Source organism: Humulus lupulus, chromosome 4 (assembly GCF_963169125.1).
Source record: "Humulus lupulus chromosome 4, drHumLupu1.1, whole genome shotgun sequence".
NCBI classification, from domain to species: domain Eukaryota; kingdom Viridiplantae; phylum Streptophyta; class Magnoliopsida; order Rosales; family Cannabaceae; genus Humulus; species Humulus lupulus.
Genome location: NC_084796.1, coordinates 184,509,658 through 184,524,806, shown reverse-complemented (window position 1 = coordinate 184,524,806; position 15,149 = coordinate 184,509,658). Strand labels below are relative to the sequence as shown.

The window sequence follows — 15,149 nt, the reverse complement described above, 5'->3', positions numbered from 1 at the left end:
TCTATAAAAATGCCAATTATAGGATTTACAGAGGCAATAAATAGGAGAACATAGGAGCCTTGGGAACCCTTTTTGTTGGCTGCCGAAACTTGGAGAGAAAGAGAGGAAGAAGGCACGAAAAAGAGAAAGAAAAGTAGAGAAAGAAAATAAAGAAAGGAGCAGAAGAGGAAATGGTTTCAAGGGTCTCTTAGTATGTGTTCTTCTTTTGGTTTTGGTTCTTTGTTTTGATCCTCTAAGTCTAAGTTCCTTCCCCTCAATCCTAAGATTTTTCTTCTCTTTTTGATGTGGGTTTCGAAAACCCTAGGTTGTTTAAAGAGGGTGGCCATTGTTTTGGGTACCTGATTTCTAGTAAGAAAGTTAATGGGCTTCCCTACCCTTTTGATGATTTGATGATTTATTTGGTTCTTGTTTATGGTCATGAATTGTTGGTTTATGTCTTTGGAAAAATGTCTATATTTGATCATGAATATGTGTATGGTAATGATCTTTTTTATTAAAAGCATGATTAGATTTTAATTAAATGTTTGGAAATAAGAGGATATCTTTGTGTATGTTTTGGCCTAGTATTGTGGTATGATTCATTTTATTTCTTTTGAGTGTTGATAAACATGTTTCTTGATTAAGGGATTTGTTGTTGTGGAACATATAGGTTTTGGCCAAGAGGAGGTGTGGTGTTCTATGGTTGTGTCAATATTTTATATCAATTGTATTTTTGGTTGAATAAAAATGCATGATAAATTTTGGAAAATTATTTTGGTAAAATGACATATAGTGTTTCGGCCTAGGGTATTTTAAAAGGGTTATGAGTTGTGTTTTTTTTCTTTATTTTATTTTGAATCATTGAGTAATGAGCATGTTGATAATTGTAGCATTGCCATATTAGTATACTAAGAGTATTTCGGCCATGAGTGTTTGTTGTTGTTAGGGTAATTGTGTAATTATTTTAATTGTTAGTTTTGCATGTTCAAACATGATATTGAGGCGTTCAAGTGTAGAAACATTTTAAGACAAATTGTAAAATTGTTACAATATTAATAAGCATTGTATTGGTACTTTTATGAGTTTATGTGTTTGCTGATTTTTATTTGAATAAAATGTTGTTAGGCAAGTATGATTGAAAGAGAATAATTTTGTGCTATGATTTCATGACATATGTTAAAAATGAAAAGGTAGAATTTTTTTTACATGTTGTTCTTGCATATGTTTCAGAAACTCTATGATTTTATGTGATAATGTATGTTTAAAAGATAAGACAATTAAGTAAAACATGTGCTGAAATTTTATTTAAAAGGTTGTGAAATTGGGAATAATGAACGCCTAAGGTAATTTATAATGTATATGCTATGAGTTTTTTTTTTACCAAATTTAATTAATTATAAATAACACTATTTTATGAAATTATGATAAATCAAACTTTGAGTGAGATTTTGAGAATGAGCTTATGTATGCATGTTACATATAAATGCACTTTTACGCATAATTATATGTTATTTGATTAAGTCCAAGGTTCTTGATTAAAGGTTGTTGAGGATTGATGAGTAAATCACATTATTTTGTGATGTTATGTGAGACTTACAAGCATGAATTGATATATGGATTGTTTCTAGAATTAAGACTGTGGTGCAACTTTATGAGATAGGTGCCACGTGTGCATGGCCTATGCACACGTGAGATGTGCTTAAAATGTTCATGTGTGGTTTTACATTATATTAAGACGAGTGTTTGATTGTTATTCTAGGCTCGTTGTGAAGTTATCCCGCTAGTATTTTGTGCTTGGACTTGAGGTAAGGAAGTTAGCTAGATTTCTGTTTTGTTTCTGAAAGGACTCTAGTTACGATGATATGTATGGAAATTGTTTCTGTTTGCTTAACCTAGTGTTGCAGCATTATTAAAGGCAGACGTGCCTAAGATATTGACCAAAAGGGTGCCAGGTGAATTATGGCCAAAAGGGTGCCATGGAGGTGATCAAAAGGGAGTCACTTGTGATCATTGGACAATAGGGGAGCCATGATCTTATGTTGTATGCTTATGATTATGTTGCTTATGATCTTACGTTGATTGTTTATGCTCATGTTGCAAATGATCTTATGGTTATGATTACGATCTTATGATGTACGATTATGCTTATGTTGCAATAGTATCATGTTTATGATTATGACTGATGTTGATAACGATTGTTAGAATAAAAGTAGGTTGAGAATGTATGAAATATGTTTCTTATGTCTTGTTTGTACTTCTTTACTAGGCTTTTAGCTCACCCCCTTACTTTCCCCCTTGCAGGTAGACACAAGATAGACTTGTTTGGCACGCATGGTGAGCTGAGTCAGTTTTCCATGAGTATGTATGTATGCTGTGGGGAGCCAACGAATGAGGAAATGATCCAGAATGTCGTAGTGCCTTTGAGTCTTTCTTATGCTAATTTATTAGTGGGACGTATTTTAGTTTTTCTTTTAAAAGACTACATAAAACTTTCTTTTGTTTCGAACATTGGATCCAAACCCTGCATGCATTTCCAATAAAGTCCCACTGTGTTTTCAAGAAAAGTTATGAAATCTTTTAAGCTATTGTTAAAAACTAGTATTTTAATAAAGATAGGAAATTAGGGGCGTTACAAATGGTATCATAAACGATTTTTCAACCCTTGGCTTCAAGGAATCCCTGAGGATACATACTGAAGACTGGGAAAAAGACTTAACTCCCTGTGTCATAAGTTGTTTTCTACTTGTTTTGTTAGCATTAGAATAGTAGTTTTTACTTTAGTTATTCCTTCTAGTAGTAGAGCCACTAAGAATTTATTTCACTAATTTTTCATTATTGAATCCGCTTGGACTTCAGAATTCCATCATGTCAACTAGAGGAGCAGAGATGGTAGAGGTAGAGGAGCTAGCCAAGGAAGAGGAAGGGGCAGAGGTCGTGGTGCAACAGCTAACCCGAACATGACTGGCATCCATGAGCACCCAATACCTCCCATTGACAACATTCCTGAGGTGCCTGTAGCACCTGCTACTAACGACCTAGCAGAAGAAATGGAAAGGTTGAGAGAGCAACTAAGGGCAAGAGAGGAAGAATTGGTCCGTGCTAGGCAAGCGCCACCAGCACCACCCGCACCAGCAGTAGCACAACAAGTGTTAGCGGGTATGGGGTAAAAATTCATGGATTTGAGCCAGTGTATGAGAGGTTCAGGAAATAATCCCCACCAAACTTTGAGGGGAAACCAGATCCCATGGAGGCCAAAGATTGGCTCAAGTCAGTAGAGGCTATCTTCGAACACATGGAATTGAATGATCGAGAGAGGATATCATGCGCATCTTAGTTAATGAAGAAGGATGTGAGAATCTAGTGGGATGTCATTAGATAGACTCAAGATTCAGCCACTATGACTTGGAATGACTTTTTGTTGGCCTTCAATAAGAAGTAATATAGTGTTGTAGTCACGGCCACTAGGATTGATGAGTTCGTGATGCTAGTTAAAGGGAATTGTACTGTCATAGAATACACACAACAATTTGATAGATTGGCTAGGTTTGCACCAGAGATAGTTCAAACAGAAGCCATGAGGATCCAACGCATCATTAGGGGATTGAAATAGAAGATAGCCGAAGACGTCAAGTTGACTAGTATGGGGATAGACAGTTACACTGAGATTCTGGAGAGAGTCGTGGATGAAAATTTCATGGAAGACCGCATCTGGAAAGTTGGGGCAGCTAGGAGAGAGGCAAGGAAGAATCACTCATGGCCGAGTGACAACAAGAGAAAATTTCATGAGGAAAAGGACGATGGATCAGACAAGAAGTCCAAACCAACAGCCCAGAGCAATGGCAATGGTAACTAGCATGATTGCAAAATCGAGTACCCACTTTGTCGGAAGTGTAACGTAAGCACTCTGGTGAGTGTAGGGAAAACACTGGAAAATGCTTCAAATGTGGACATGAGGGTCATATAAAGAGGAACTATCCACAGATGGGGGCAGGGGCAGGACAAAAGGGAAATGACAATCTTGTACCAGCCCGAGTCTTTGCATTGACAAAAGGAGAAGCCGAGACCAATAACACCGTTGTAACAGGTTAGATCTCTATTGCTAGTAAATTATGTAATGTCCTTATTGATTCAAAAGCTACACATTCTTTTATTTCTGTGGAAATGATAGATATCCTAAGAGTGCCCTATAGGGATTTTAGTAAGGGCTTTGCTACGATGTTACCCTCTGGTGAAGTAATGATGTCAACTAGATGGATAACGACAACCCCAATAGAGAATGAAGGGAGAATATGTCAAGAAGATTTGATTGAGTTGGATATAACAGACTATGAGGTGATTCTTGGCATTGATTTGTTGGTTAATTATGGAGCAACCATTGATTGTCGCAAGAAGGCAATGAAGTTTAAGCTAGACAATGGGGAACAGTTCACCTTTGTGGGCGACGCAACAGGACTTTGTACACCAATAATCTCGTCCTTAAAATCACACAACATGATTCACAACGGATGTCAGGTGTATCTCGCAAACATAGTGGATAAGACAAAAGAAACTGAGCTAAGGCTTGGGGACATTCAGCTGGTGTGTGAATTCCTGGAGGACTTACCCGGCCTACCTCTAGATAGGGAAATTGAATTTGTGATTGATTTGTTTCCAGAGACTGCACCCATATCAAGGGCACCCTACAGAATGGCACCGACGGAGCTAAAGGAATTGAAACTACAACTATAGGACTTATTTGACAAAGGTTTCATAAGGCCAAGTTATTTTCCATGGGGTGCGCCAGTACTGTTTGTTAAGAATAATGATGGGAGCATGAGAATGTGCATAGATTACCGGGAACTTAACAAAGTCACAGTAAAAAAAAATACCCGTTTCGACGAATCGATGACCTCTTCGACCAACTTCAGGGAGCGGTAGTATTTTCCAAAATCGACTTGAGGTTGGGGTACCATCAGTTGAAGGTGGAAGAAGATATCCCAAAGATTTCCTTTCGAACCTGCTATGGGCATCACAAATGCTCCAACAACTTTCATGGATTTGATCAATAGAGTCTTCAAGGACTTTCTGGACAAATTTGTGGTAGTGTTTATTGATGACAATTTAATCTACTCCAAATCTGAGGTGGAACATGAAGAACACCTGAGATTGACATTAAAGAGGCTTCAAGAGCATCAGTTGTACACAAAGTTCAGGAAGTATGAATTCTGGTTAGAGAAGGTAGGATTTTTTGGCCATATAGTGTCTAAGGAGGGAGTAGCAATAGTCCCAGCCAAGATCGAGGCTATTCGAGGTTGGCCTCAATCTAAGAATGAAGCAGAAGTTAGAAGTTTCTTAGGATTGGCGGGGTATTATAGAAAATTTGTTGAAGGGTTTTCTAAGATTGTTGCACCCCTAACCATTTTGACAAGAAAGAATCAGAAATACACTTTGACCGAAAACTGTGAGGACTTTCAAACCATGAAGAATAAGCTTATATCAGCTCCAGTGTTGTGTGTACCAACTGAAGAAGGGAAGTTTATAGTATACTGTGATGCTTCTAAGAATGGTTTGGGATGTGTATTGATACAAGACGGTGAAGTAATGGCTTATGCCTCAAGACAATTGAAAGAATATGAACAAAGATACCCAACCCATGATTTAGAGTTGGCTGCGGTAGTGATTGCACTTAAGATATGGAGGCACCACCTTTACGGAGAGAAGTGGGAGATATATACGGAACATAAGACCCTAAAGTTTTTCTTCACTCAAAAGGAGCTGAATATGAGGCAAAGAAGGTGGTTGGAATTAGTAAAGGAATATGACTACGAGATCCTTTACCACCAAGGCAAGGCATACATTGTACCAGACGCCTTTTTTTTTTTTATCAAGAAAGAAAGACTTTATTAATCACAACCAGAATACAAACTAACAACCTCCCTCAAGGAGTTGGCACCAGCAACATTACAAGGAACATATTTTCCTTACAAAGATCCTCTCATTTCCTTTCATTTTCTTTTGTGTAAAGTAACTAATACTATACACAATATCTTTTTTAATCATATCTACTATAATATTGACTCTATGAGAGTAACTATTAAAAAAACAAGTATTCTTATTATGCCAAATGTAATAAATTGTTGCTGAAAACACAGCCACCACAATCGCTGCCTTAACACCTCTTCTCATATCTTCAATCCATCGGGTCCAGCCACTGAACCTTAAAGGCCAATTGCATCCAATCCAAGCATGGATTTGATGCACCACCTACTAAGAGAAAAAAAAAATCAAAAAATAAATGGTCATGATTCTCTTCAGCTTGTCCACAAACCGGGCAGAGGAAGCAATCTAGATGCATAAGCACCCTATGCAAGTGATCCCGGGTTAACAACTTATCATTCACCGCTTGCCAAGTAATAAATCGATGCTTTGGCACACTCATCCTATTCCACACAAAGTGATGGTACTTGACTGTATCTTGGTGAATAAATCTCTTATAAAGCAAACCAATTTTGAATCTCCCTTGACTGCCAGCTTCATCGATTTCCTTTTGAGTAAAAATTTCTTGAATGTGACAAATTTTGCGCCAATACCAAATTGAATCTGCCTTAAGTTGGTAATGCCAGAAACATTGACCCTTTAAGTATATTGTGTTTATCCATTTCACCCACAAAGTCTCTTGTTGGTGACTAATAGCCCAAGCATATTTGGCAAGCATTTCCTTGTTCCACTTAGCTCCTTCACCGAATCCCAAACCCCCAAAATTTTTTGGCAAGCAAACAGTTGACCAGGAGGTGAGATGAAAATTACTTCTGGTACCATTGTTACCCCTCAAAAACCACAAGCATAAATTGTCAACCTCTTTGACTATGATTTGAGGGAGCAAGAAGATATTCATCCAGTAGTTTCGCAAACCCAAAAGGACAGACGTAATGAGTTGAGTCTGCCCTGCATAAGATAGATGTCTACTAGCCCAAGTATGAAGCCTTATTTTAATTTTTTTTAAGGATCTCTCCACAATCTGGCACTTTCCATTTTGTTGGCCTCATAGGAATCCCCAGTTATTTAAGAGGAAATGTTCCCTCTTCAAGCTGCAAAATCTGAAGCAACTAGACCTTGACTGCACCCGAAACACCTCCAAAAAACACTTGAGATTTACTGAGGTTGGCCCTCAACCTTGTACTACTGCAGAAGTCCTCGAAAACCTGTTTAACATACTGCACTAAGCCACTGTTAGCTTTACAAAAAATTGCTAAGTCACCAGCAAAGCAAAGGTTAATAATCTTGAGGCTTTTTCACATAGGGTGAAACTAGAAATCTTGTTGCATAGCCCCTAGTTGAAGCAACCGAGTGAGGTATTCCATAACCAATACAAACAATAATGGTGAGATAGGGTCTCCTTGGGGAAGTCCCTTAACTCCCTGAAAACCCCCCTGCAATCTTCCATTCATCATGAGTACATAAGAAGTGCCACAGAGACACACCATCACCCAATGAATGAACCTGGTAGGAAATCTAAAACAGATTAACAACCTCTCCAAAAAGCACCAGTCAACTGTGTCATAGGCTTTACTTAAGTCTATCTTCAAAGCACACCTCAGGGAAGTATTTCTTCTATTGTAATGCTTGATCAAATCTTGAAAAATTAGAATATTGTGAGCTAGAGATATCCCTTTAACAAAGGCACCTTGATTTTGACTAATCAGATTAGGTAAAACTTCCGAGAGCCTACTACATATCATTTTTGAAATGCACTTATATAAAGTGTTGCAACACGCTATGGGTCTATAGTCAACCGCCCTACTAGGCATATCAGTTTCAGGAACCAGAGCAAGAATTGTTTCATTAAGCTCTACAGGGATCTTCATAGAATGAAAGAACTCAAGGATAGCCTCTGATATTTCATCACCTATGATCTGCCACATTGCATTGTAAAACTCAGAACCATAGCCATCAGGCCCTGGAATTTTAGTGCCCGGGATGATAAATAAAGCCTTCTTGACATCAGATTTTCTAAATTCCCTAATCAAACTCAGCTGCATCTCAATATCCATACAAGGACCCAGCTCTATGCATTGAGAATTAAAAGTACCATTAGCTGGACTGGTGCTTCCCATATAACCTCTTAAATGGTTCAGGAAATGGTGAACCACTTTGTTGTAATCATCAATTATGACCCCCTGCTCATTTAGAAATGAAACAATACGATTCTCCTCCCTTCTTTTTTTAATGCAAGCATGAAAATGCGAATTATTATCATCACCCTTCTGCAGCCAAGTAACTTTGCTGCGTTGAATCAAAAAACTTCTGTACCTAGCAGAGTGATATTGATATCTAACTGCTGCTATTTTTTCAGCCTCCTGAGCAGCATTATTTGTTAGTGAAGCTTGAGCTCTATTTAGTGCCAGTTGATAGTCACCTTTTTCTTAATGATATCCCTGCTCAACATCTCCAATTTCCTCCCTGTTAAATGCTTTCAAAATATGCTTTAGTCGAAGAAATTTTTTAGTCACACCCAATAAGCCCCTTACTGCCATAGGTTTATTCTAGCTATCTGTAACAACCTCTTTAAACCCTCTGTGAGTAATCTAGAGATTAAAAAACTGAAATGTCTTTCTACCCAGATTACCATGTTTGAGAGTTTTGATGAGACAATAATAGTGGTCTGAGTGGACATCCCATTGGAATTCAGCAATAGTGTTAGGCAATGCATCTATCCAATCTTCATTAATAAACACATGATCAATTTTCGAGTAAACCCTATCCCCTCCATCCTGCTTATTGTAGTAGACGCCTTAAGTAGACGCAATTATAGGACTCTCTCAGCACTAAGTTCAATAGAGGCGCCACTCCAGAAAGAAATGGTAGTAGCTGGAATTGAATTGGTTACTGGGAGCTTTATAAGCCTAACTCTAGAATCATCTTTATTTGAGCAGATAAAGGAGAAGTAGAAACTGGACGAGACATTGGTTAGGCAGGAAGCACTAATCAAGGAAGGGAGTGACAGCAACTTCACAAAGTCCAAGGGTGGATTGTTGCAATATAAAGGTCAAATTTGTGTGCCAGTAGATAAGGAATTGAAAGAGAACATCATGTCAGAGGCTCACACTACCCGTTATTCCCTTCATCCATGTTATACCAAGATGTACAATGACTTAAAATCATTGTACTGGTGGCTAGGAATGAAGCATGACATAAGAGAGTGTGTAATGTAGTGTCTCACTTGCTAGCAGGTTAAAGACCAGCACCAGAGGCTAGTAGGTTTGCTCCAACCCATCAGCATTCCTGAATGGAAAAAGGAGGACATATCCATGGACTTTGTGGTACGATTGCCAAGGTCTCCAAAGCAAGATGATTCAGCTTGGGTAATAATCGATAGACTCACCAAGTCAACTTACTTTCTACCAGTTAAGACAACTTATACTACGGAATAATATGGAGAGTTATATGTAAGTGAGATCGTCTGATTACATGGATTACCAAAGTTTATAATCTCTGATAGAGGGTATGTGTTCACTTCGAAGTTTTGGAAGAGTATACAGCAAGCTATGGGGATGAAGCTTAAAGGTAGTACAACCTTCCATCCCCAAACAAACATCTAATCAGAGCGAACAATACAAATTCTGGAGGACATGATGAGGTCTTGTGCACTCGACTTTTCAAGATCATGGAGTCAATATTTACCTCTAATAGAATTCTCTTATAACAATAACTACCAGTCTACTAATGGTATGGCCCTGTATGAGATGTTATACGGACGTAAATGTCGGACACCCCTACATTGGGATGAGGAGGGGAGAAACAGATTCTAGGTCTAGGAGCAGTGAGAGAGGCCACTGAAGCAGTCTCCAAGATTAGGCAGAGGATGCTGACTGCTCAGAGTAGACAGAAAAGCTATGCAGATCTTAAGAGAAGAGAGTTGGAATTCTCAGTAGGTGATTAGGTGTTTCTAAGAATATCACCTATGAAAGGGGTTATGCATTTTGGGAAGAAGGGAAAGCTAAACCCAAGCTATATAGGTCCATTTGAGATCTTGGAGAGAGTTGGGAAAGTTCCTTATCGCTTGGCTTTACCACCAGCACTCGCTGAGACGCATAATGTGTTCCACATTTCCATGTTGAGGAAGTATGTGCCTGATCCATCCCACGTGTTGAGTTATGAACTGTTGGACTGAAGCAGGACCTGAGTTATGATGAGTAACCAGTGCAAATCTTAGAGATGGCAGTTAAGGAACTAAGGTTCAAGAAGATTCCGCTAGTAAAGGTCTTGTGCAAGAATTGTTCAATTAGAAAGGCAACCTAGGAGTTGGAGGAGGACATGAGGGAACGCTACCCCGAGTTGTTTGGTAAGGAATACTTTTCAGGACGAAATTCCTTTTATGGAGGGTAGATTGTAGTGATCCAATTTTTTTTTATGTACTTAATTATTATGTTGTAGTTTAATTGTTTGATTTGTAGAAAATAATTTGAATTGTTTGTTTTATGTGAATTATGAATTAATTGATTTATTTGGAATAATTATGTAAATTGTTTGTTTTATTATTAGTGTTACATTTTATTAGGTGTGACAAATTATGTGATTAGAATAAGTTACTTTTTTTATTTTATTTAATTTTGTGTGTGTCAAATTTGGTGTGTATGTGTGAATGTGTTTTAATTTTATTTAAGAAGAATAAAAAAAAAAGGAAAGGGTAGTATGAATCTAGACTTAATGTGAGTCTTGCATATTTTCCTTTTATTAAGAAAAGAAAAGAAATATAAGTTGTCATTGTGTAGGTAAAGATGACAAGGCTTCTCTTTGATTCGGTTCACATTAGGATAAGGGTTTAGGTGAGGTGTAAGGAGAGGAAATGGTGAGATTTACCTTAATTTGTGGGATAAGAATTTAGCTTTTGACACTTGAGTCCTCTTCATAGGGTTATATCACTATAGGCAATAAATAAGAGAACATAAGAGCCTTGGGAATCCTTTTAGTTGGCTGCCAAAAATTGGAGAGAAAGAGGGGGAGAAGGCATGAAAAAGAGAAAGAAAAGTAGAAAGGAGGAGAAGAGGAAAGGGTTTCAACGATCTCTTGGTTTGTGTACTTCTTTTGATTATGGTTCTTTGTTTTGATCCTCTAAGTCCATGCTCCTTCCCCTCAATCCTAATATTTTTCTTCTCTTTTTGATGTGGGTTTCGAAAACCCTAAGTTGTTCAAACTGGGTGGCCATTGTTTTGGGTACTTGTGATAAACGAGTTTTAGGCTCATTTATGGTCTAGTTTTTAGGAAGGTTTTAATTGGTTTAGGGATATTTTATTGTAGTTCTATGCTTGTTTGTTCATGTTTAAGGTTTTTGATGATAAGATGGAGAAAAGAGTGGAATGAAGTGAAAGTGGAAGAAAATGAAGTTATTTTGGAGAAAATTGAGTCATTCGGGAGCAAGAAGTCCAAGTAATGTTTCTGTGAATAGCGCTACAGCGCTATCATAATGGCACTATAATGCTAGAAAGGCAACATTAAAGCTTTTGTTTCTATCAATAGCGCTATAGCGCTACAAAACTAGACTACAACGCTTGAAAATCCTGAAGAGTAGCGCTACAGAGCTAGTACATCAATTTTTGAGGCAATTTGGCACTATCAACAGCGCTACAGCGGTCAAAACCTAGCGCTACAGGGCTATCGACACGGTTTTCAAATCTGAAGCAACTTTTAGAAGGACAAAATGGTCTTTTCACTTGGGAGCATTAGAAAATTATTTAAGGGGCATTAATATGCGAATTGAAGAGGTAGTTTTAGTTTTATAAACCCTAGATCTAGAAAAGACTGTTGTAATTAGATTTCTTTTTTATGACTTTCTAGATTTCTTCTTTATCTGAATTCTTTAGGTTATTTTCTATGAATAATTATTTAAATTTTATCTTCATTATGTTATCTATGAACTAAATCTTTTATCTAGGGATTCATGTAGTCACTTGAATTTCAATTTAATTATATTATGGTGTTCTATTGATACTTCTTCTCTATTCTAATATATATGATGTTTATTTAATGCTAGTAAATACTTGATCACTATTTACTTGATTTAATGGTTTTGATTCAAAATTCGAAAGATGAGAATTGAATATGCTATCATTATATAGACATAGGTTGCATATTGGACGAAAGTACCTGTATGACTTGTGTAGTAATTGGGTTTCTATGCTTAATGCCTTCTAATATGTTGAAGTTTATCATAGAGATGTAGAAAACCAGCATATAAACTGAGATTTTATATCTTGAAAAAGAATAGGAATCAATTATGTTAACCTGCTATTAGAATAGGAAGAAGAGATTTATAATTGATTAGTAAAATTAATAGAATGAAAAGTTGATGAAATTAATTCCTAGGCTTTTTATTATTGATTTTTAATTCGTTAATTTATTATTCTGTTTCCAGTTATTTAAATTAAGTTTATAGTTTAGAATTATTCATCTTAATTTTAATCACCAAATAGAAAGTGAAAAAAAATAGTCTTTGTGGGACGATCTCTGTTCTTACAGACTTCATTACTTGACACGACTACGTATACTTTTGTACAGAATTTACAGATCAAGTTTTTGGCTCCGTTGCCGGGGACTAATAATCAATATCAAAATTAATTGTTTTTCAATCTACTTTGGTTTTAATATAACGTTTTCTAAATCGAGTTGCTTTTAAATTTCTCAATTTCAAGTGAACTATTTTATGCGACGTAAGGGTTAAAAAATACTAGTACCTATTGATCCTGAGATTGAGAAGACCTGGAAAAGAGAAAGAAAACAGAAAAGACTTGAAAGAATGGCCCAGAATGTCAATAATGTTGCTAATAATAATCTGAATCAAGGTAATGCGCTGAATGTTGCAGATGAGGCAGACTTACCTTTCAGGGACTATGTACTCCCTACGATTACAGAGGTACATTCTAGTATTCGCCCACCTATTGTTGAAATAAACAATTTTGAGATGAAGCCCTCAATTACTCAAATGGTTCAGAATTGCGTTCATTTTAGGGGGCAACCTAGTGAGGATCCGAACCTCCATATTACCAACTTTTTTGAGTTATGTGATACTTTCAAAATGAACGGAGTAAGTAATGATACAATCCATTTGAGGCTATTTTCTTTTTCTTTGAGAGACAGAGCTAAAAGTTGGTTGATTTCGCTACAAGTCAATTCCATCGTGACATGAGAAGACCTTGCTCAAAAATTTCTCTCTAAGTATTTTCCTCCCGCTAAATAAGCACGGATTAGAGGTGAAATAAATAATTTCTGTCAATTTGAGGGGAAATCACTATATGACGCTTGGGAAAGGTTTAAAGAGCTGCTTCGAAAATGTCCACATCATGGTATAGTGAAATGGATGTTGGTGCACACTTTCTATAATGGACTGAGGGGAAACACAAGGACTATAATAGACACAGCAGCAAGTGGAGCATTTATGAGTAAAAACGCTAACGAAGCTTACGAGCTTCCAGAGGAGATGGCCATGAAGAATTATAATTGGCCATCTGAGCGAGAAAATAAGAAGGTGGCAGGAGTTCTAGAAGTTGATCCCATTGCCAAGCTAACTGCTCAAATTGCTTCGCTAACAAAACAAATGCAAAAACAAAAAACATTTCAGGTTAAGCGATGCAACTACAATCTGCTCCTATCAGTTATGAGACATGTGGAGGCCCTCATCATTTTCAGCAATGTCCAGCAACGAGTTCTTATTTGGTAGATGATATCCCACTTGAACAGGTTCAAGCCATTGGTAATTTCCTAAGGCAACCGAATAAAAACCCATACCCTAACACTTATACTCTAGCATATAAGAACCATTCGATTTTTTCATGGAGTAATAATCAAGGGCACCAACCACAGTATCATCCAAATCCACCTCAATATTCTCCACATAAACCATCTTATGGGCTAAACCCAAGACCCTTTTATGATACTCAAAGGCCACAAATACTGCAACACCAACAACCACCGCCTCAAATGACTAAACCAGAGGCATCCGCTGATTCATTGAGCTAATTTATGACAGAAACTAGCTCTTCTATTAGAAGCTTAGAAACACAAGTTGGCCAACTTGCAAAGTTAATGGTGGATCGTAATCATGGAACTTCACCTAGTTCAACTATGATGAATCCCAAAGAACAATGTCAAGTTGTCACTTTGAGGAGTGGGACTAAGTATGAGGGGCCTACAGTAGAAAACAAGGGTAAGAAGATAGAGGATCAACATGTCACTAGTCCAGCACAAGAGGAGGTTACTGAAGACCTTCCAAAGAAAGAGAAGCAAAAATACATCGAGCCTCCACCAAAAATTCCATATCCTCAACGGTTTCAAAAGGCTAATATTGACAAACAATTTTCTAAATTTTTGGATATCTTTCAAAAACTGCACATTAACAACCCTTTTGCAGAGGCTTTAGAACAAATGCCAAGTTATGTGAAGTTTGTGAAAGAAATTTTGTCAAGGAAGAGGAAATTAGAGGATTATGAGACGGTAGCACTAATTGAAGAGTGCAGCGCAATACTTAAGAAGAAACTACCTCCAAAGCTTAAAGATCCTGGTAGTTTCAATATCCCATGTTCTATAAGGGGTTTAGTAGAAACAAAGGATTTATGTGACTTAGAGGCCAGTGTGAATTTAATGCCTGTATCAATCTTTCAGAAGTTGAATTTAGGAGAAGCTCGATAAACTATGATATCTTTGCAGATGGCAGAAAAATCAGTTAACCACCCTCTTGGAGTGATTGAGGACGTATTGGTAAAAGTGGTTAAATTCATCTTTCCTGCGGACTTTATTATTTTAGATATGGAGGAAGATGAAAATATTCCAATAATACTTGGAAAGCCATTCTTAGCGATTGGCAGGGCTTTAATTGATGTACAAAAATGTGAGTTAAAGCTGCGAGTGCAAAAAGAGGAAGTTATATTTAAAGTTGTTGCAGCAATAGAATTTCCAACTTGTTATATAGTTGAAGTGGTAAACCAAGAAGGGAACAAGTTGGAAGTCTCTAAGAAAAGCTCCATAGTTAAAACTGGAATGAGAAAGGGGCATAACCGGTTAAAAAAATACTTTAATGAAAGGATTCGAATGTTATATGAGTGAGGGAAAGTTTCGATAATTTCTAATCGCAAGAAACGAGGACCAACTCATGATACTATGGCTCTCAAGGACGTGTGGGGAGGACTTGATCCAAGTTG

General features: G+C 37.1%; 2 protein-coding genes across 2 annotated transcripts; both read left to right on the top strand.

Annotated features, from left to right (window-relative positions):
- The first annotated feature begins 4,980 nt into the window (after nt 1-4,980).
- Nucleotides 4,981-6,131, top strand: LOC133832727 (uncharacterized mitochondrial protein AtMg00860-like). The gene is made up of 2 exons (XM_062263033.1): nt 4,981-5,631; nt 6,111-6,131. Exons 1-2 carry the CDS (start codon nt 4,981-4,983, stop codon nt 6,129-6,131), a joined length of 672 nt encoding a protein of 223 aa, XP_062119017.1.
- Nucleotides 6,132-13,974: 7,843 nt separating this feature from the next.
- On the top strand, nt 13,975-14,640 carry LOC133832726 (uncharacterized). Its single transcript, XM_062263032.1, has one exon. It carries the CDS (start codon nt 13,975-13,977, stop codon nt 14,638-14,640), a length of 666 nt encoding a protein of 221 aa, XP_062119016.1.
- Nucleotides 14,641-15,149: the final 509 nt, after the last annotated feature.

Coding starts and splice junctions, on each gene's coding strand:
- LOC133832726 (XM_062263032.1), top strand. CDS start 13,975: ATGACAGAAACTAGCTCTTCTATTAGAAGCTTAGAAACACAAGTTGGC.
- LOC133832727 (XM_062263033.1), top strand. CDS start 4,981: ATGGGCATCACAAATGCTCCAACAACTTTCATGGATTTGATCAATAGA. Junction 5,632..6,110: donor ATGATTTAGAGTTGGCTGCG/GTAGTGATTGCA, acceptor CTGAAAACACAG/CCACCACAATCGCTGCCTTA.